The following is a 20,884-nucleotide window of genomic DNA, read 5'->3' on the forward strand; positions in this document are numbered from 1 at the left end:
AATGATTTGTATTTGCTGCTTCTGCTAGGAACCCAGCGTTACTACTGAGCTGGGATCATTTTAATTCCCTCTGATGGCCTCAAAACTGAAAAGTTTCAGTTAAATGATGTGAATGTCCTATAGCACAAGTTTTGGTCCCAATGCATCCATCTCCGCAGTAGGAAAATACCTGCCTCTAGGCTTGGTCCTGTTCCTAGGCTCGGGCACTTTGTCTCCTGCAGTGTTTCTATAGCTGACTAACTTCTTTGTGACAGACACATTATCCACATAAGCAGTAGTACATCAGCCGCAGTTGTTCAGAGCTTTAGCTCAATGTCGACCCATTCGAGTTCTAATCTCGGCTCTCCTGCTTGCACACTCTGGCGTGTACACAGGTTTTCCATTAGTACTAGGACTGCCTTTCCTGACTTACTCCATGAATGTAATAGATAATAGTGTTCATTTCTTAGGGTTGCTGTACAGAATAAATGAGATAATGTGTACAGAAAGCTTAGTGCAGGGCTTGGCACGGAGCAAGTCCATACTGATACCTGCTGTCATTGTTAGATGTGTTACAGTATTTATTAAGCTTCAATTAGGGTTTAATAGCTTGGGAGTCAGGTGGGTCTCATTAAATTTATTCTGTGTTTGTTCCCACTTATTAACTTGATATTTTAGTCTAATTCAAGTGTTTCTTGATTGCCAAGTCCAGTATTTAAGTTTTCTGTCTCTTTGTTTTTTGTTTTACCTTATACTATATACCTTTCTATCTGATAGAGAAACTGAGATGTTAAACTTCTGTTGGCTTACAATGATGTTGAAGCTCTATATGAAGTTGTTTTTAACTTCTTTTGCCTTCTATTGAGTCTTTTTGAATAACCAGTTATACTAAATTTTAATATGCAAAAGAGCCTGATTTCATAGTTTGTCCTTCCTAATTATATGGGTGATGTATGACTATACCTATTAATGAAATTGGGAAAAACTGACAATCATCTGTAACACGTAGCTGGCCTGCAGTACGGCATCCACGTGGTCTTTTTGGTTTGATCAGCTCACTCCTTCCCTGTTCTCCCGTCTGTTGATCTCCCCTATGCTTTACCACAGTCCCTGAGGCCTCAGGTCTGCTCCTCGACTCCTGCTGCAGCTTCATTCCTCCCGCTCACAGCTCCCTGGCTGTCTGGGCTCCAGCCACTGTGACCTCCTCGCCACTCCTTATCTTCTGCCTTCGAGCTTTGGTTTCTGTGGAAGAGAGAGCAGTTGCTTTTGACTTTGTCCGCTGGCAACAGTCCCAAAGAGTGTGTTTGGACAGAATGGCAAAGATGAAGTAGTGGCTGCTCTTTGCTCAGATGTCTTCAGACTTGCTTCCTTCCTTCCTTTAGGTCTTTGCTCAAATATCACCCAGCAGAGGCCTTGCCACGTGCCACCATACCTAACATCGCACCTCTGTCTGTATCCTTTTGGTCTTCTTCATTTTCTTCATAACATCATGTTCTCAATTTCTTTTGTTTCTTTTCTGATTATTGTGTGTCTCTTACTAGAAAGCAGAGCTTTTAATTTGTTGACATATTCCCAGAACTTAGTGCTGGGCACAGAGTAGGTGGTTAGCACACTCATGGAATGAAGGAGACCTGCTTCTCAGAGAAAACTGTTGATGTTTTTATGTGTAATAGTTTTATCACCTGCTTCTCATTCAATTTTATGAGTTTTCCAGTGTTCCTGATCATAATTTTTATCTTTTCACTCCATCAGATGCAACTTCCCTACCTACCCACTTCATTATTAGAAAATTTTTGTTCCTAACAAGTCTTTGTTCCTGTTTCTTTGCAGAAGGGCATATACTGCATCTCTAGGAGAGACAGCAGTTGCATTTGACTTTGGGCCGCTGGCAGCAGTCCCAAAGAATGTATTTGGACAGAAAGGCAAAGATGAAGTAGTGGCATCCCCGCTCTACATCCTGTATGAGAATGGGGAGACTTTCCTTACATATGTTAGCCTGTTACAGAGGTAAGTTGGACGTTTACCCTCAGAGTTTTAAGTGAAAACTCAACTGTGTTCCACTGTAGATTTTCATTGTTGGATATGGGATCCACCTCTTTGAGTTTATGGCTATAAGTGACCTTTATTTAGGTGTTTAACTTGGACATTTTGGAGAAAGACATGGTAAAGGTCACTTGACCTTTTATTTCTTCATATTATTTGGGTAAGTTCTGTGATTTAAAACAGTACTGAATTTGTGTTCAGAGTCTAACTGAAAAAAATATTCATTACTTACATGAGCAAGGCATTATGGGGATGCTTAAATGTAATATGTTACTGTATGTCCCAGTTGTGGGGCAAGAAGACACAAACACAAACGATAATCACCCATACCACATTACTGGGACACAGAATCCTAGAGAGAGGAGGAGCATTCTGACTGGGGAAGTAAAGGAAAGTTTTGTAAGAAGGTCTGATAGCACATGGGACGTAACAAGTTTCGTGTGAGATTCAATGAAGCAGGACCATTTCAGTTCCATGGGCAGCATAAAGGAGCGTGAACGTCAGCAGATCCATGTCTTTCAGAGATCAGTGATCAGACTTTGCAGGATAGGGCAGAGGATGCTTGAAAGGAACATTAAGTGAGGATCACAAATTCGAGCCCAGTCTGGGCAGTTTAGCAAGACTTTGTCTCAGAATTTTAAAAGGAACTTGCCCAGTGTATGGGAGTCCTTGGATTCACTCATTGCGCTTACAAAGGAAAAGAAGCAATGTTCTTGCTTTTCATACCTGTTGTCCCTGGATTTTCTGGTTACATTACCCTCCCACACTTTTCCTCCCTTTAGCGCTTGAACCTCACCTCCGCGATGTGATCTCCTGATAACGTCACCCCACAAGCAGAAAGCGTCACATTTCCTTGCAGCCTATAAACCCTAAATTTGTATTGGTTTAAGATGAAATCTAACATTTACATCTTGGTCATGACTGCTGTATGCGTGCTCCAAACTCTATCTTCTGCCCATATGATCTTCTCTCAGTCCAGTTCCATTTACCCTCCTCACTACTACCTGATGGGTGTTGTTGTTTGTGTTTTTTGAAAAAGGGCCTCACTATGTACCCCAGCCTGTCCTCAACTCACATTCTCCTGTCTCAGCTTTTCAAGTGCTGGGTTCAGGTATGTGCTACCACATTCACCTCATACGGACTTTTATGAAGTTGCTCTTGACTTAAACTCCTAGTAATACACTGTCAGCCAGCAGAGACTGAATACTTACATTATTATGGCAGGCACAGCAGATGAAAAGATGAAGAAAATGTGATATTAATATGCAGTAGAGTACTACGCTACAAAAGATAAATTCAGGTCATTTGTAGGAAAACGAATCCACCTTGAGAACATAATGTTAAATGAGGTAAATCAGCCACAGTAGCTTAAACATTGCAGGTTTCTCTGGTATGAGAAACCCAAAGTGCAAATAAAAGAGCAAAATAAAAGATAATAGGAAATGGAGATAAAACTTTTGCAAAGAGGGAAGGAGACTAAGAGGTGAAGGAAGCAATGAACAATCTTTATGTATTCCAAAATTTAAAAATGTAGGGATAGGGCTGGAATTTAGCTCGGCGGCACAAGCACCTGTCTGGCAAGCACAAGATCATGAGTTTGATCCCCAGTACCAAAAAAAAAAAAAAAAAGGATAAAAATAAAGGCTAGCAGAATGATCCAAAAAGAAAAACAAAATGGTGTGTAACGTTCTTTGCTTTGTAAGCCAGTCCTACATATCTGTCTTAGCTTTAGACCTTGTATTTTTACTCCCATCATACTGAATGTCCTTTCTGTAGTTCCTTGTTTTCATGACTTTAGCACTTTACATAAGCTGTTTTCTAGCTTGGAACATTCTCTCCTGTTTGTTTTTGCAACAGGGTCTCAGCTTTTAGTTGAGATGAGCCTTGAACCTGATGTTAGTTTAGGCTGACCTGACTTCAGTGATCATCCCAAGTGTTAGAATTACAGCTGTGTACGGTCACACCCAACTCAGTTAGGAACTCCTTCCTGAAAGCATTCATTCTCTGTGTGTCTTGCTTGTTTGTTTTCTTTTCTTTTTAAGTTTGTTGCCCCCTCACTTTTTTTTGTACCTTTTTGTTTCATGGTCTCCTAAACAGCCTTTGTTGGTACCGCTATCACATGGCATAGTAATTCTGGTTAAATGTCTGCTTTCCCATCTAAACCATCATTTCATTGGAGCTGTCATTTAGCACTCCAGAAATATATATTCATCTAATTAAATTAAGCATGTAGGTCTGAAGCCCTGAAAACAGGTGATATTTTGGAAAAAAAGATTTGGGTATCATCAGAATATTTGTGGTAGTTAAAAACAGATATACTTTATTGGTGTTTTTTTTTTTTTTTTTTGTTCGTTTGCTTGTTTTGAGACAGGGTCTTGCTGTGTAGTCCAGCTTAGTCTTGAACTAACGTGTAGTCCAGGCTGGTCTTGGATTCCTGGCCATCGCGCTGGCGCAGCCTCCTGATGCTGTGATTAAAGGTGTGCGCCACCGTGTTCAGTTTAAACCAGGCATATTTTACTGTGTTATCAGGTATTTTGAATAAAAAGATGAAGACTTAACAACAGAACCCTGAACACACCAATAATTGAGAGAAACTACAGAAGACATTAGATTGGTTTGTTCAGAGAAGTAGGAAGGAAAAGCTACGAGAAAAAACTATTAGAAATGTTACAAGTGTCAAGCAGCAGTCATTGTTCACCAGTGACAATGTAAGAGGGCAAGTTAAATCTTCCAGATTTGTTAACTAAAATCATGTTTGTCCTTGCCAGACTAGGTTCAATGCAACTGAGGGCACGGGTTGTCAACCTCCAACTATTTACATTCCGGTCTGAATAATTCTTGGTTCTGAGGTAATATTTAGCAGCATCTCTGGCGCCTACCTAGAAAGTGCCACACACCCACTTTCCTCCAGTTGTGACAACCCAGAATGTCTTCTGATGTTGCCAGTGTTCCCTCAAGAGCAAAATGATCTCTGACCGAAATCTATCAGTGTTGCAGAGTGGGTGGGAAAGTCAGTAAGGACTGGGAATGAGCTGTAGTGTAACGAGGGGGTGGTGCCTGGAGAAAGCCAGGCAGAGAATGTTTAGAAGGCAGGCGTGGTATTTTATGAGTTCGTTTTCATTCTCCCTCTAGCCCGGGGACTATTGGAAAGCTGTTGGGTCCACTGCCCATGCATCCTGCGGCTGAAGATAACTATGGTTACGATGCTTGTGCCATCCTCTGCCTGCCCTGTGTGCCCAACATCTTGGTGATCACTACCGAGTCAGGAATGCTGTATCACTGTGTGGTGCTGGAGGGGGAAGAAGAAGATGAGCACACAGTGAGTGCAGGCTAGTGCCGGGGTGTGGTGTGCCTTCAATACCAAGGACGATCTGTGGCCTAATGGCAATGTTCACACAACGCATCTTATCTTACACCTGGCATTTCTAGTGTTTTAAATACTGTGTTAAACACTTAAAAACCTAAATGGAAAGAAGTTAAGGGAGATTGCCAGACTTACTCGGTCTACCAGCCTGCGTACTTCTTTCTGACCTCTGTATTATAGTCCATGGTAACAGATATTGAGGACCTTTGGTTTTTCTCCAGACTTATGAACTTTTTCCTAAAAGAAGAGAAACATTTTTCCTCTTATAAAAACTGACAGTAGCAAGGTGTGGTGGCTGCTTATGCCTGAAATCCCTGCACTATGGAGGCTGAGGCAGGAGGATCGTTGCAAGTTCGAGACTAGCCTGGGCTACAAAGTGAGCTCAAGGTGAGCCCAAACTGCATAGTGAGACCGTGTCTCAAAAAGACCAAAAAAAAGGAAAGAAAAAAATAACAGTACACTGTAAGGATAGAGGGTAGAACTGAGAAGAATTTAAAAGCATTATTCGACCCAGCTTCTTACTTCTGTTTTTAATTATATAGCCCTTTAAATGAATGTGCAAGTTCAAAATTATACTCCTTTTTATAGCCGGAAAAATCCTGGGATTCCAGGGCTGAACTCATTCCTTCTCTGTATGTGTTCGAATGTGTCGAGCTGGAGCTTGCCTTGAAACTGGCATCTGGAGAAGATGACCCCTTTGACTGTGATTTTTCTTGTCCAATCAAGCTTCACAGAGGTAAGATGCTCACTCAGTGTAGTTCTTTTGTCCCATTACAGTTACACTAAAACTGATCCCATATAATTTAGCTGTTCTGGGGTTCCAGCCTTTTAAAAAAACAAATGTTAAATGTGTTCTTTTGGCCTTTTAGTCATTACACAGGATAGTTACCTGTCTTATGCAGATTGAGCAAATTTCTCAAGATTTAGAATAAATCTTGGGTTTAGAATAAATCTTCAGTTTGGATCCACCTAGATGTACAATACTGTCTTCTTCATGGTGTATCAAAAGTAGATTTCATGCCAGGCATGATGGCTTATGCCCGGAACCCTAGCACACTGGAGGCTGGGACAGGAGGATCACCAAGAGTTTGAGGCCAGCATGGGCTACATAGCGAGTTCAAGACCAGGCTAAACTAAAAGCAAGACCCTGTCTTAAAAAAAAAACGTAGATCTCATGATTCAAGTATTTGAATGTTTGCCAGCTTTAAATTACCTTTACATATCAAATGGTGAGCCTGGCATCGTGGCTCACACCTGTAATCCCAGCACTTGGGAGGCTGAGGCAGGAGGATCATTGCGAGTTTGAGACCAGTCTAGGCTACAAAGTGAGCTCAAGGCCAACGTGAACTGCATGAGTCCCTGTCTCAAAAAGACCGAAAAAAAAAAAATCAAATGATACCATAGCTGTGTGCCACATAGCAGCATTTTTTTTGAGATTTTTTTTTTTAATTTTTATTTAAGGAGAAAAGAAAAAAAAAAAAACAGTGAAGGGGTACAAGTTATACAGATTTACAGAAGAAAAAAATGCGCAGTAGGAAATCACTAGTTAATGGATTACATATTGCCATCTTAGAAATAATTGTTCAAGTCACAAAATTAAAGCTTGTAGAGTGGACATTCCAACAATGATACTGCAAACCACATAGCAGCATTTTAAAAACCAACAGACCAAATGTACAGTGGCAACTGTAAAATCCATTGGTTAGTTATACCATGGACATCATAAGTTGCCTAAAGACACTATAATGTTTGTACAACATTGACCTAATAATGAATTTCTCACAATGTTTCTTTGTTGTAAAGTGATGTGATTATGTTCATGTTAAGCTATTTGTTTAAAGTTTCTTCATTATCTTAATACATTACCTTGTTATACCCAAATTTAATTTGAATGTTACTTTACCGCCATCCTCCATGGAGCTGGGGATCAAATCCATGGCCTTCTACATGCTAAGCAAGCACATTTTTACTGAACTACACCCTAACCTCTTTTTTCTTTGTTTGTTTGTATTTTTTGCCTTTTTTGAGACTGGGTGCAATTCAGGCTGGCCTTGAGCTCACTTCATAGTCCAGGCTGGTCTCAAACTTGCAGCATTCCTCCTACCTCAGCGTCCCAAGTGCTGGGTTTTCTTTGTTTTTAACTTGCCTGGATTTGTATCAGATCCATTTAGGGTCTTACCAGCATTCATCTAAGGGGAGCTTGGACAGACTGCTGAGAAAATCAAAGAACGTTACTCAGATACAGTGAGTAAGGGGAAGAAGGAGTTTGTGGCTCAGAGTCTGAAATGTACCAGGTTTGAGTTCTGGCTTTACATTAGAGGGCTTTCCAGTCTTGGGCATTTAATTACCCTCTCTGGTCTTCAGTTTTCTCATCTGAACAAGGGTCCATAATAGAGAATCTGTACGGCCCCTTCTAAAACTAAAATGCCGACATCTATAGGCCCTTCCAGTGTTTTTTGGTTTTTCCTCTAGGATCTTGTCTTTTTCCTTGTAAGAATGAGGAACAAAACATATTACTTGTTCTGTAGAATAAATGAATACACTTATTGGTATTTTCTTCTTTTTTTTTTTTTGGACCAGGGGTCGAACTCACAACCTCATGCTTGCCAGGCAGGCACTTGTGCTGCTGAGCTAAATCCCTGGCCCGGTAGTTTCTTTTGTCTAGCGTAGTGACAAGGATTCCAATCTTAATTTCTTTTTTCTTTTTGGGTTTTTTGACAAGGTGTCTATGTAGTTGATTGGTCTTGAACTTACTATGTAGCCTGAACTTGCCTCAAATTTGCAGTGAACCTGCTGCCTCTGAGTACTGGAATTACAGGTGTGCATTACAACAGCCAGCCGTAGATTCTAGTCTTGCAGCAGACTGACTTACAGTGGGCCTGCAGCTCTCAATAGCTAGTTTGCCTAGGTTTGGTAACAATGCTTCAATTCTGTACTGAAGTATAGCCAAAACGTTTATGGATGCAATATTCCTTACATAATATATCAGCAAGGAGAGCTCAGTGTTTCAAAAGATAGAGTCTAAAAATAAGTCTAAACTTTACACATGGGAGAAGGCACTGAGGTCTAGTGAGGAAAAGTGATGCAAAAGATATATATTTCTTTTTGTTTTTTAACCAGTACCAGAGATCGAACTCAAGAATGTGCACTTACAAGGCAGGCGCTATGCCACTGAGCTAAATCCCTAGCCCCTAAGATACAGATTTCTTTGGAAATCTTAAGTGTAAACTTGAGCGATGTTCTTCTAATGAAAGTAACATTTTTGTGTATGAAGCTAATTCTTGACTTATTCATATCTTATTCATATTATGCTTAAGAATATCACAATCACTGAAATACACACAGACTTAAAACAAAAGAAAATGCCCATCAATAATGAGGGTAGTACCTAGGAAATTCCTCCTTTAACTAACTATTGGCTCTTTTTCAGAATTTACTTGTTACTTCCCAATATTAAGTTTTCCTTGTCAATTTAAGCAAATAAATTTTGAAAAGCTGTCTTAAACAATGGTATAATCTAGTAAGATCATTTGAACCTTAAGTCTTAAATTTGGGCAAATGAAAGTATAATTTTCACGATTTCATTGGTTAGCAGAGGAATGATTCCCATTGGCCATAGTTTTTTAAAGCTTTTTAGCAAATGCTATTACCAAGTACTATGCAGAAACCCAGTATATTGAGCCAGGAATTTAGCGCAGTGGCATAAGCACCTGCCTTGCAAGTGCATGATCGTGAGTTTGATCCCAAGTACCAAAAAAAAAGGAAACCCAGTATATTAAAAAGGTAAAAATACTATAATATAATATCAATTTACAGCATTAATTTAGTATAAAATTAACACTGATAGAGCATTTGCCTGGCATTCCTGAAGTTTAGGTTCAAGTCCAGAAGCGCTGAAGAAAAATATTCACATAGACTGGCATGGTAGTGTACACCTTGTAATTCCCACTGAGGTGGGACCCTAAGTCTGAGCTTAGTCTGGGAAACTTAGCAACATCCTATCTTGTGCTTGTGATGTAATTCAGTGGTAGAGTGTATCCCTTGGTATGATCCTCAGTAACACACATACGTATACTGAGGCTGTTAAAAGAAAAATTTCGGTGCTTATGGATTCTGTCATTTACTATATACAAAATGTGATAAAAATACAATGAATGCTTATATCTTTTTAAAGAAATTTATTATAGTAAAAGATGTATTAGCTGGGTGTGGTAGTGCACGCCTATAATTCCAGCACTCAGCAGGCTGAGACAGGAGTATTGTTGTGAGTTCAAGACCAGCCCTGGCTACAAAGTGAGCCCAAAGCCAGCCTGAAACTGCATGGTGACACGCTTTCTCAAAAAGACACACATACACACACAAAAGATATATATTGCCGCTAATGCCCCTTAAAATAATCTCCTTGTTTCAGACACACTTACTGTATCATTCTTGCCATTTCTGAAGCCATTCCGGGAGCCCTCTCTCAAAGTATCTTTATTTAGTTGCATTGTTAATGTTTGTCTTAATATCCCGAATTGGTTGACAACATTTACCTTTCCTGATCATTTTGAGTTTAGGGAAGAGCCAGAGGTTGAATGGTGTCAGACCTGGTGGATAAGGCAGATGAGGGCACACTATAATGTTTGGGGGGTCCTGGGGAGCAAACTCACGGCCACGCACTTGCAAAGCAGGTGCTTATGCTGCTGAGCTAAATCCCTGGCTTTTTTTTTTTTTTTTTTTTTTTTAAATTTTATTTAAGGAGAAAAGAAAAAAAAAAGCAGGGAAAGGGTACGAGTTATACAGATTTACAGAAAAAAAATGAACAGTAGGAAATCACTAGTTAATGGATTACATATTGTCATCTTAGAAATAATTGTTCAAGTCACAAAATTAGAGCTTGTAAAGTGGACATTCCATCAATGATACTGCAAACAGTTCTGTTCATTGATCCAATAAAACTCTGTGATATCATTTTCTATCTTATACACTTAAATATACATGCAGTTATATAGTTTGGAGCACTTTCTTTTCTTCTCTTTTGTACCATGACTATTACACATTTTGGGTTTCATTGCTCCCACGGTTCTTACTGCTTTTTTGGAAGAGAGTAAAACCAAATGTGACATAACAGAACAGAATCGGTCAAGTCAAAAGGGTGGACATAATAGATAATGTAGAAACATAATACAAGGTGATCAACAATGGTTACCATAATGCCTCCCGCTATCTCTAATAGAATTGCCTATATCATTAGTTATAATACAATTGAACAAAACAGTAAAGAACAAAACCGACAAAACCAAAACATTGGAGACATTGTAGGTCTTCAAAAGTAGACAAAAGTCAACAAGAATGGGCGTCATAATGAATCTCATTATCTTCACAGCTGATGCCTAAACTTTCGAACCTGATACTATCCAGCAAAACAGAATAGGGGAACATCAGTTAAAAACCAGATGGTGAGAGTAATACAGGGCTTTAAATCGAGGTAATGAAAAGTCAAAGTAGGTTACTATAATATATCCTGCTATTTTTTCTCCTTTAATTAAAAGGATAAAGATAAAAAAGTAAATAATGGAGTGGAGATTGAGATAAAAGAGGGCATAACAACGAAACAGCGCAGATCAAAACATAACCATTTAAGCAGAATAGTGTTTCACCACCAGATAATCCTAACCTAAAAGTAGTTACCATATTGTTTCTTTCTTTGAAATCCTTGAGTACAACTTCGTATACTGTAGCATTAAGTATATCAAAACAATGTAAAACCATTCAAGAGAATGACAGCATTACAGAGTATTTAGAATCGACTAACAAAATGAACAATGGTTTCTGTATAATCTCCTTGTCTTTAAAAGGTTTTTGCTTATACTATCGTACATAATAAAATCCAATAAGATACAGCCTATTTAGACCATTGGAGACAGAAGGACAAAAGCTAGATGAGACTTCAAAACAAGATGATACTAAATCTGTATTACCTATTAAGATGTCATTTTCTCCAAAATAGCTGTTCCTATCATCCAATCTTCTCTGCCTCATTTCTGTTAAGCTCTTTTTCTGTCCGTAGCTGTCAGTTTGTCTTCTTCATTTTGTTCTCTGCTCCATTCGTTGTGGCCTCTCTGCCATTATTTCTGGATTCTTTGTATTTTTCTTTTTTTTAGAATATCCTGCAATACTCTCTGTAGAGTTGAATTGGTGGTTGCAAATTCCCCCAGTTCCTCTTTATCCTGGAAGCACCTTGTTTTTCCATCAATTTCCAGGGACAGTTGTGCAGGATATCTCAATCTTGGCTGGAGATTATTATCTTTCAATGCTTGAATTATTTCCCCCCACGCTCTTCGTGATTTGATGGTTTGTGCAGAGAAATCTGCTGTAATTCTGATGGGTGTTCCCTTGTAGGTGGTCTGTTTCTTGTCTCTTACAGCTTTTAATATTCTGTTCTTGTATTGAATTTCTGGAATTTTGATTATTATATGCCTGGGTGTTGCTCTGTTTGGGTTGTAGGTAGCTGGGGTCCTGTATGCCTCATACATCTGAGTATCTTTACCTTTTGCTAAATTAGGAAAATTCTCCTGGATTATTTCTGTGAGTAGCTTTTGTAGTTCACTTGTTTGTGTCCCTACTTCTTCTTTTATGTTCTTAATCCTTAAGTTATGGATCCTCTTATCATCTTCTTGTCTTTGTATTATTGCTGTTTGTTTCTTTGTTATTTTTAAGAAGTTTTGCATTTCATTCTCCCATATTACAAGTCTGCCCTCCAGTTCAGATAGTCTGTCCTTAGTTTCTTTCAAGCTGTTATGCCAGTCTTCTATAGACTTCTTAGTATCTTGGTAGTCCCTTTGAACCTGCTTCACGTATTCTATGCTTTCTCTGTTTTCTCCATCAAACAATTCTCCCCTTTTTTTCTGTTCTTCCATTCCACCACCTGTTTTTTCTTGGGTGGTACTTAGCATTTCTCTAACTATTCTGCATACTTCTAGCTTCAGGTCATTGATAACTTCATTCCTGAATTGGTCTATGAGGATCTCTATATGGTGCCTTATGTGTATTGGTGTGGTGTCTGCTATTGCCTGTTTCTCAGAATTGGGGGCCGAGGAGCCTTTCTTGTTGCTGCCTCTTCCCATGCTGCCTCTTCTTCTCTGTTCCTTATATATGCAAGCTTATATAAGAGGCCCAGCTTCTCTCCCAGTCAGCCACAGCCTGATCGAATTGCGCCAGTTAGGTGTTCCCGCTCACCGCTGCGCACCAGGGAGTTACGGACCAGGCAGCCTACGCGTCACCCCTCCGGGCCACCGTCAGGCTCTGGGATCTGGGTTGGGACAGCCTACCAGGTCCGCCGGCAGCGTCACGCAGGCCAGGCACTTTTCACCAATCCCGCCCGAGAGGGGGATGTGTGGCTGGAGTCGCCACCGCGCCCTGCTCCCGCAGGACTGCCCGGGCCCAGAAAGTCCTCTGCTGGAGTCAAACTGTGGTAGAGTGTCAGTTTCTCTCACTCACCTCACCACAAGTCAGTGCACACCTCCCTGCCGTTCGCAGATTGCCGTTCTCAGAGCTTCCACGCGTCTCTCTCCTTGCTGAGCCGCTGTAGAGGCAGCCAGCTGCCGCGCGGCGGGAAACCCAAATCGCGGCTTACAATGGCGCGGTTCCAGCCTCCACACCAAGTCTTTTCTGTTCCTGTTTTAGCACCAGGACTGCATTCCAAGTTGGCTTCTCTCAGCCCAGTTCGTTCCTGAGTCAGCAGAGCATATCTCCACCGACTTATGTCTCCTTAGTCCGCACCATTCCTGGCTTCTGAGCCGAGTCTTTCAGAGAGCCTCCGGTAGTTGCTGTTATCTGTCCGCCATGTTCTCCCGGAAGAGCTTTTTTTTTTTTTTTTTTTTTTTTTTTTTGAACACCATAATATTTTTATAAGTCTGCCTTTTCATTGGATTCCACTTGGCAGCAGGATCCACTGCATTTATTTCACCTCAAAAAGACACAGAAAAGGAGGTCCACACCTGCTTCAGAAAGTGGGAAGAACAGGCTAAAGGTGTTCTGTGGGAGGAGGTGTATTTTGAGGATCAGTGGCAATGTGTCTTTTACTGTAATACATTGTTAACATTTTAAACATATTAGCCACAAAGATATTTGTAACTAATAGGTATTCGGAGCTCATATTTAGTCCAATAAGAGTATACTTACTACTACTAGTACTCAAAGCATAGAAATTTTTGTTTCAAAGCCAAGGTAACTAAAATTACTCGCATCCGTTAGTTCAAATATAAGTGATTATCAACTAAAAGAGAATCTAGAACTAAAGATAAAATTAGAGCCGTCTGTAGGCCAACATTATGCAGGTGGTAAGGCGAGTGAGCTGGTGCTCACCCAGCACTGGTGAGGCTGAAGCCGGCAGGACTGCCGGGAGTCACGGGCAGCCTGGACTGCGGGCCAGGACAGTGTCTCAGGGGAAAAAGACAAGGCCAGGGCGGAAGAGTAAAGGGAGGCAGGTGAAGCCCTGTGTTTCGCACGCACCTGCCGTACTACATCAGGGGAGGACTGGTCACTGAGGGTTGTGCTGAAGTCACTCAGTCCCTGGTGGCAGGAGAACGCTTACTTCCCCAGTGTCACGTAAGGAGAGCCAGGTAAGTGCAGGTTTTCTGCAGAGTGACCATGCTGCATGGAAGAGCTTTAAATAAATGCAAAAGGCATAAATGAGTTACTTGACAGCAAGTGTTTATTTTTCCAGAAACTGTTTTATTGTTATGTTTCTTTTTTTTTTTTTTTTTGTCTTTTTCCTTTCTATCGGTACCAGGGATCGAACTCACGACTGCCTGCTTGCAAGGCAGGCGCTTATGCTGCTGAGCTAAATCCCCAGCCCCCGAAACTGTTTTATTGTTTAGAAAATAACATACTTGGACTATGCTTTTTTAAATATTTAAAATATAATTGAAAGTTTAATTAAAATTATAAAATACCAGAATCATAGATCCAGTATCATATAATTAAACGTCCTTATAGGCCTTTCATCACATTCATCAGCAGATGTATTTGTAGAGGACTGAGAGAAGTTCTTTTCATACTCCAAAGGCTACCTTTCATGTTATTAATGATTCCACTTGCAGATCCCAAGTGTCCTTCAAGATATCACTGTACTCATGAAGCTGGTGTACACAGTGTTGGGTTAACCTGGATTCATAAACTTCACAAATTTCTTGGATCAGGTGAGCTTACCTACTTCCTGTACTTTCCATTGGGTTTCAAAAGCTATCAAAAAGTAGTTTGGAAAAGAGAAATAGTAAGAGAAAGTTAGTGAAACCAAAAGTTGGTTCTCTATAAAGATTAGCAAAATTGACAAACCCTTGGCTAAGCTGACCAAAAACTAGAACAAAGAAAAATCAGTTCTAAAAATCAGGAACAGGACAGGGATTTAGCTCAGCAGCTCAAGCCTGTAGGTAAGTGTGAGGTTGAGTTCGATCCTTGGTACCCCTACCCAAAAAAATCAGGAACAAAACGTGGATACTGTTGCAACACCTACAGAAGTTTTAATGCTAGTTAGATGAAACGGGCAAATTTTAAGAAATAAACTACTAAAAGTTATTCAAGATTTTTAGAGACCAGGCATGGTAGCGTGCACCTGCAAGCCCAGCGCTTGACACGCTGAGATGGGAGGGTCGCTGTGCGTGTGAGGACAGCCTGGGCTAGAGTGAGTTCAAAGCTAATCTGGACTACAAAGTGAGGCCCTGCCCTAAAAATCAAAGTCACCCAAAAGGAGAAGCCTGTGACAGGCGGTTTCACATTTGAAGAATGACCGCTAGACAAGGGGTCAGTCGCTACCAGCTGCGCCTCTGAGGTGAGAGCCTGCACCGAGACCACACGGAGACGTTCAAGGAAAGAAAACGATAGACAGGCGTCTCTTAGCAATAGAAATACAAGACATTTTCAGAATCCTAACCAAGTCCATCAGCGTATAAAAGGATTGAATGCCATTATCAAATGTCATTTATCTCAGGAATGCAAAGTTAGTTTCACTTGAAAAGTCAATTTATGGGGCTGGGGATTTAGCTCAGCGGCATAAGCGCCTGCCTTGCAAGCAGGCAGTTGTGAGTTCAAGCCCTGGTACCGATAAAAAGGAAAAAGACAAAAAAAAAAAAAAAGAAAAGTCAATTTATGTGTTTTACATATAAGGTCAAAAACCATATGATCATCTCAATAGACATAGATAAAACATTTAAGGAAATCCAACAGCCTTTCTTGTTGAAAACAGTTGACATGCATGAGCAATTTATTGAGACTGTCAAAATGAAAAATAAGGAAAGGGCTAAGGGTATATAGAGCGCAGAGTGAAGGTCCTAGGTTCAATCTCGAGTACTGCAAAAAACTAAACATTCAGCATTCTAGTAATAAAAAGGAACTTGAACCAGGTTTGGTGGTGCATGCCTATAATCACAGCATTAGGAGGACCACTGTAGATTTAAGGCCAGCCTGAATTACATAGTGAATTCAAGGCCAGCCTGACTTACCTACATACCAAGACCCTGTCCTTAAAAAAGAAAAACTTTTCACACTAATAAAGAACATCTGTGAAAACCCACAGATGCTTACTGGTGAAAAACTGAGTGCTTTCTGCTGTTGCTACTTGCTACAAATTTAGTGACTTAAAATACCACTTACTTGTTCTTACTGTTAAGTACAAGCCTTAGATGGGTCTCACTGAGCTCAAGTTGGCAGAACAGTTTTCCTTCTTTCCTGGAGACCAAAGGAAAATCTATTCTCCTTTTCCAGCTTCTACCATATTTCTTTGGTTTGTAGTTTTTTCATTTTAAGAGTTAGCAACAGTGGGACAAATTAAGTTGTATCACTAACCTTTTTTTTGAGACAGGGTCTCACCATTTAGTCCAGGCTGGCCTCAAACTCGCTGTGCACCCTTGAACTCTCAGCCCCTGCCTCAGCCTCCCGAGGGCTGGGATTACAGGCATGCACTCCCGTGCCCAGCTCACTGTTGTAACCTTTCTTGCTTCCCTTTTTGTTCGTTTGTTTGTTTTTGAAGATGGGGCTCTCTCTATACTGCCCAGGCTGACCTCAAATTCACTATTCTGGCTCAGCTTCTTGAGTAACGGGGATTACAGGTATGGGCCCCATGCCTGCCTTATTTTTCATTTTTAAAGAAATTTGTGATGATAGTTTTTGAGAGAAGCTTATCAAGACTACTCAGATAGTATCCCTATCTTAAAGTCATCTTCTGAGCAACTTTAATTCAAGTTTTCAATCTTAATTCTTCTTTGTCATGTAGGCTAATTTTTCAGTTTCTGAGGGTTGTGATGTGGACATCTTTGGAAAATGCATTATTCTGTCTCCTGTATGCTACCCCTCTGATACTCAAATGTTTAGGTCAGACCCAAATGCAAGATACATTCACATCATCTCAATATTCTCAAAATCTCAAACTATAATAGCATTAACCAAGCTCAGCATCTCATCTAATGCTCTAACCTCAGATATCCCAAATTTCATCATCTAACTAAGTATGAATGTGACTGTGAGGCAGCATTTTCTCTGTTTGTAAACCTAAGAAATATAAAAACAAGATACTTCCAGAATGCAGTGGTGAGATAGTTGTAGACATCCCTGTATGAAAGGAGAAAAGAACAGAAGGAAAAAAGAATCACAGCTCTATCGGGGGATGTGGCTCAGTGGGAGAGATCTTACCCTGCATGCACAAGGCCCAAGTTAAAGCCCCGGCACCACCAAAGAAAGAATCACAGCTCTAAACATTTTCCAAATCCAAATCCAGTCCAAGTTTGGGGGTAATCCTTAGGGTTTAACAACTCCAACTTTGAGCATCCTTCATTTCAAGGTAGCATTTATTTGTAGTTACATATTTTTCAGCCTATTTCTTGTAAAAATTTAGAAGTAGAACAGCCTTCTCTCAACCTGTTTTGACCCTTTTGATGTTAACCAGCCATTTCTGCTATTAACAATTTTTCGAGAGTTTTGGAGTTCCCGTGCACATCATTACTGTAATAGGCAACAGGCTCATCCACGGAGCCTTGTCTGCTTAACACCCGCCTCTCTCCTTCTTAACGTCTGCTGGGAGAGCAGAGCATCTAAGCCACACTCGCAGCACAGTCCTGTGTGTGTGACTGGATACGCTTTCTGACCTCCTGGCCACTGAGCTATCAGCAGAAAGTAGTACAGCCCAATCATGGATGTTTTGTTTTGTTTTCCTGCAATATACGTTTTTGGCAGCAAATCCTCTATTTTTATAAACTTTCGCCTTTCCAGTTAGGCTAAGAATTTCCCAAATCGATATTTTATTCCTTTTTATTGAACAGTTTTTCCATCAATTTCATTTTAATTTGTATTTTACTATAACCAGCAGGAAAAAACGAGACCACAATATCAACGTTTTGCTTGGTAATTATTTCAACTCAGTTTCCAGTTGTTCTCACTTGTTCTCCTTCATATACTTTCCCCTTAAAGGACAAAAGTAGGATGTCTTATGCCAATTATATTCAACTTTGTAATACAAGTTCCGGACAAAAATTTGCCACAGTGTGATACTGGCATAAGAGTACACGTATGTTGTAGGTCAGTGGAATAGAGCTGAGAGTCTACGAATACACCCTTCTATGTACAGCCATTTGGTTTCCTCAGAGGTGGTGAAATAATTCAGTGAGGAGAGAATAGTCTTTTCAACAAATGATACTGGCACAAATGGATGTCTATAATGCAAAAGAATGGATTTAGGCCATTACCTCATACCATTCCCAAAAATGAATGCCAAATGGATCAAAGATCAGACAGAAGAACATAAAGTTCTTAGAAGAAAATCAGTATAAATCTCTGTGACCTTGAATTGGGCAGTGCTTTCTTTCTTTCTTTTTTTTTTTTGGTACCAGGAGTCAAACTCAGGACCTCACACTTTCCAGGCAGGTGCTAAATTCCTGGCTCATAGGCAGGGATTTCTTAAGGCATCAGAAATACAGCAGATGAGAGAAAAAGGGTAGCCTTACAGAGCATCAGAATTAATATCATTCAAGAACACTGTCACATATGAGAACAGACCACAGAAAGCGAGACACTACTTGCAGATCATGTATTTGATAATGGAATTATATTTGAAACATAAAGAATTCTTAGAATTTAATGTGAAAAGATAAGTAGCTCAATTTCAAAATGGACAGAGGGTTTCCATAGACATTGTTACTTTGATAATATTCAAGTAGCACATAATTTTGAACATCATTAGTCATTTTGGAAATGAGATACCATAAAACCACAATTGGATTTTTAAAAATCTTTTTGAGCCAAGGTTTTGCTATGTAGTTCGTTCGGGCTGGCATTAACCTCACAGCAATTCTCCTGCCTCAGCCTCCAGAGTGCCAGGATTACAGGTGTGCACCACCATGCCAACAGCAATTAAATTTGATACTCACAGAGGTGGCTAACATGTAAAATAAGATGGACAGTAACGAGTGCTGACGAGCACGCGGAAGAGTGAAGACCCTTGTGTACTGTGTGTGAGAATATAAAGTGGTGCAGTGCTTAGAAAACCAGTCTGCAGGTGACTGAAACCAGTAAATACACAGTTAACATATACTGAGCAGTTCACCTCAGTATACACCCTTATGTCCACATAGCAGTCTTATCTGCAGTAGCCCAAAAGCCAAACAGCTAAGTATCCTTCAACTATGAATATTAAAAAAAAGATGGTATATCCACCCATACAATGAAACACTGTTGAGTTAGAGGAATGAAGTTTCATACCTGTTCCAACATGAATGAACCGTGAAAACATGTTAAGTGAAAGAAGCCAGATTATAAGCAACTACATGTTGTATGATTCTGTTTACATGAAATGTTCAGAATAGACTAATCCAGATGCAGAAAGTGTTCTTTCAGTATACTAACCCATTGAATTGTACACTTTAGATTAGGTACTGTAGGTTGGTTCAAAAGGTTATTAGAAAAAAATCAATGTGGATATGAAATAGACTATGGAAAGGAATGATGTCGGGGATTTTTCTCAGTGGAACATTTCTACATTTTAAAAACCTGGTGCAGGAAAACCATTCCTAGTACAGAAATCTAGATCCTAGGAGTGCGAATGTTTCTGTCAAAAACGCATAATCCTTGATAGGCAGGAAAGAATTTAATTGCATTTAAGTAATACCATCAGCATTTTAACTTGGAGACTTGTCTAAACATCATTTAATTTATGTAATGTGTTCCTTTGTAGATGAAGAAGATAAAGATAGTTTACAAGAACTTGCTGCAGAACAAAAATGCTTTGTGGAGCACATCCTTTGTACAAAGCCATTGCCGTGCAGGTAAGGACTGTTTCTCCCTTGTACGTGCTCAGTTCGGTAATTCAGATACCTACATATACATGACACATCGTCCCTGAAAGTATCCAGTTCATTAGATATTCATGAGAGACCTTCTTTTGCCTTAGGACCACTCTACATACTGTTTCCTGTGTCTTGGTCCCAAACTTCACTGGGATTCGTTTCTTATTATAATGTCACTTCTTTAGAGAAGACTCCCTTGAGTCCCTAGTCAAATTTAGGGTTCTTCTGTTCTTGTTCTTGGTAATATATACTCTAGTTTCTACTCGTGCTTGTTTAATGTCTGTCACTACTGTAACATACATACATGAGAGCAGAGCTTATGTCTCTTAGTGTACACTGTTGGCCTCTTGTCTATCTACTCTGTAAGTTTAGTTACGCAGTAAATACATGAAGAACAGAATAAAGGGAATTCCTTAGAGTGACTTCCAGCTTTCTTAGGATAAGGAGATGTAGAAAAATGGTTATGAAAAGAGAAAGCACAGATTTGGTAAGACAAGACAATGAATGGAGGCCTGTGGAATCTTGTGTTGCCATAGGACAACTGAGTGGAAGAGCCTGACAGATAGCTGGGTTTGTAAGTCTGGAGTGTAGAGTGATTCGGACAGGACACTAGGAGAATGAGCACTGTCACACTGGAACATGACTCTGCCAGGGTTACCTCCAGAGGAGCCTAGAATGAGTAGAGAAGGCCTGAGAAGAGAGAAGTCCGTCACACCTATCTTATGCATCAGCAGTAAGCAGAGCGAGGGGCCCAGCCCAGGAAGGAAACTTGAGAAGGAGCTGCCAGAGAAACTCCAGAACTTGGAGGGTAGGGTGCTGAGGCAGAGGTGTTTCCAAGAGGCAGCAGTGGCTAGCAGATCTTGAAGTATAACAGGAAAGTGATGAGCTGGATTTAGCATACAGAGGACCATAGGGAAAAATACTTGTGAGGGAAGAAAAAACAATAGACCATACTGATTAAAAATGAACAGGGAAATGTGTGTCACTTTCAAAAACATTAGTCTTGATAGGAATGAAAAAAGATAGGAAAACTATAGAGCAGAACAAGGTGTGACAGCATGGGAGCTGCAGCCGTGACTGCTCTGGGAGGGGAAGGCTGTGATCAAGGTGGGTCACCTGGACGTCGTAGCTGCTGGCAGTGTCAGAATTCATGACCTGGATGCTAGTCCGGTAGTGGTGTGGC

General features: G+C 40.2%; 1 protein-coding gene across 2 annotated transcripts in view; it reads left to right on the top strand.

Moving 5' to 3' along the window:
- The window catches only part of Nup88 (nucleoporin 88), a 35,195-nt gene that overhangs the window by 8,566 nt on the left and 5,745 nt on the right, over positions 1–20,884 (top strand). Inside the window, exons 6-10 of one of the 2 annotated variants that reach the window (XM_003466299.4) lie at positions 1,810–1,986; positions 5,155–5,341; positions 5,975–6,122; positions 14,473–14,571; positions 19,590–19,680. In XM_003466299.4, coding sequence (XP_003466347.2) covers positions 1,810–1,986; positions 5,155–5,341; positions 5,975–6,122; positions 14,473–14,571; positions 19,590–19,680 — 702 coding nt within the window. The remainder of the gene's footprint in view (positions 1–1,809; positions 1,987–5,154; positions 5,342–5,974; positions 6,123–14,472; positions 14,572–19,589; positions 19,681–20,884) is intronic. The other variant, XM_063242164.1, reaches the window with a different exon arrangement.

Source organism: Cavia porcellus, unplaced genomic scaffold (genome assembly GCF_034190915.1).
Source record: "Cavia porcellus strain 051 isolate PalLab524CR breed Dunkin Hartley unplaced genomic scaffold, mCavPor4.1 scaffold_32, whole genome shotgun sequence".
Taxonomy (NCBI): domain Eukaryota; kingdom Metazoa; phylum Chordata; class Mammalia; order Rodentia; family Caviidae; genus Cavia; species Cavia porcellus.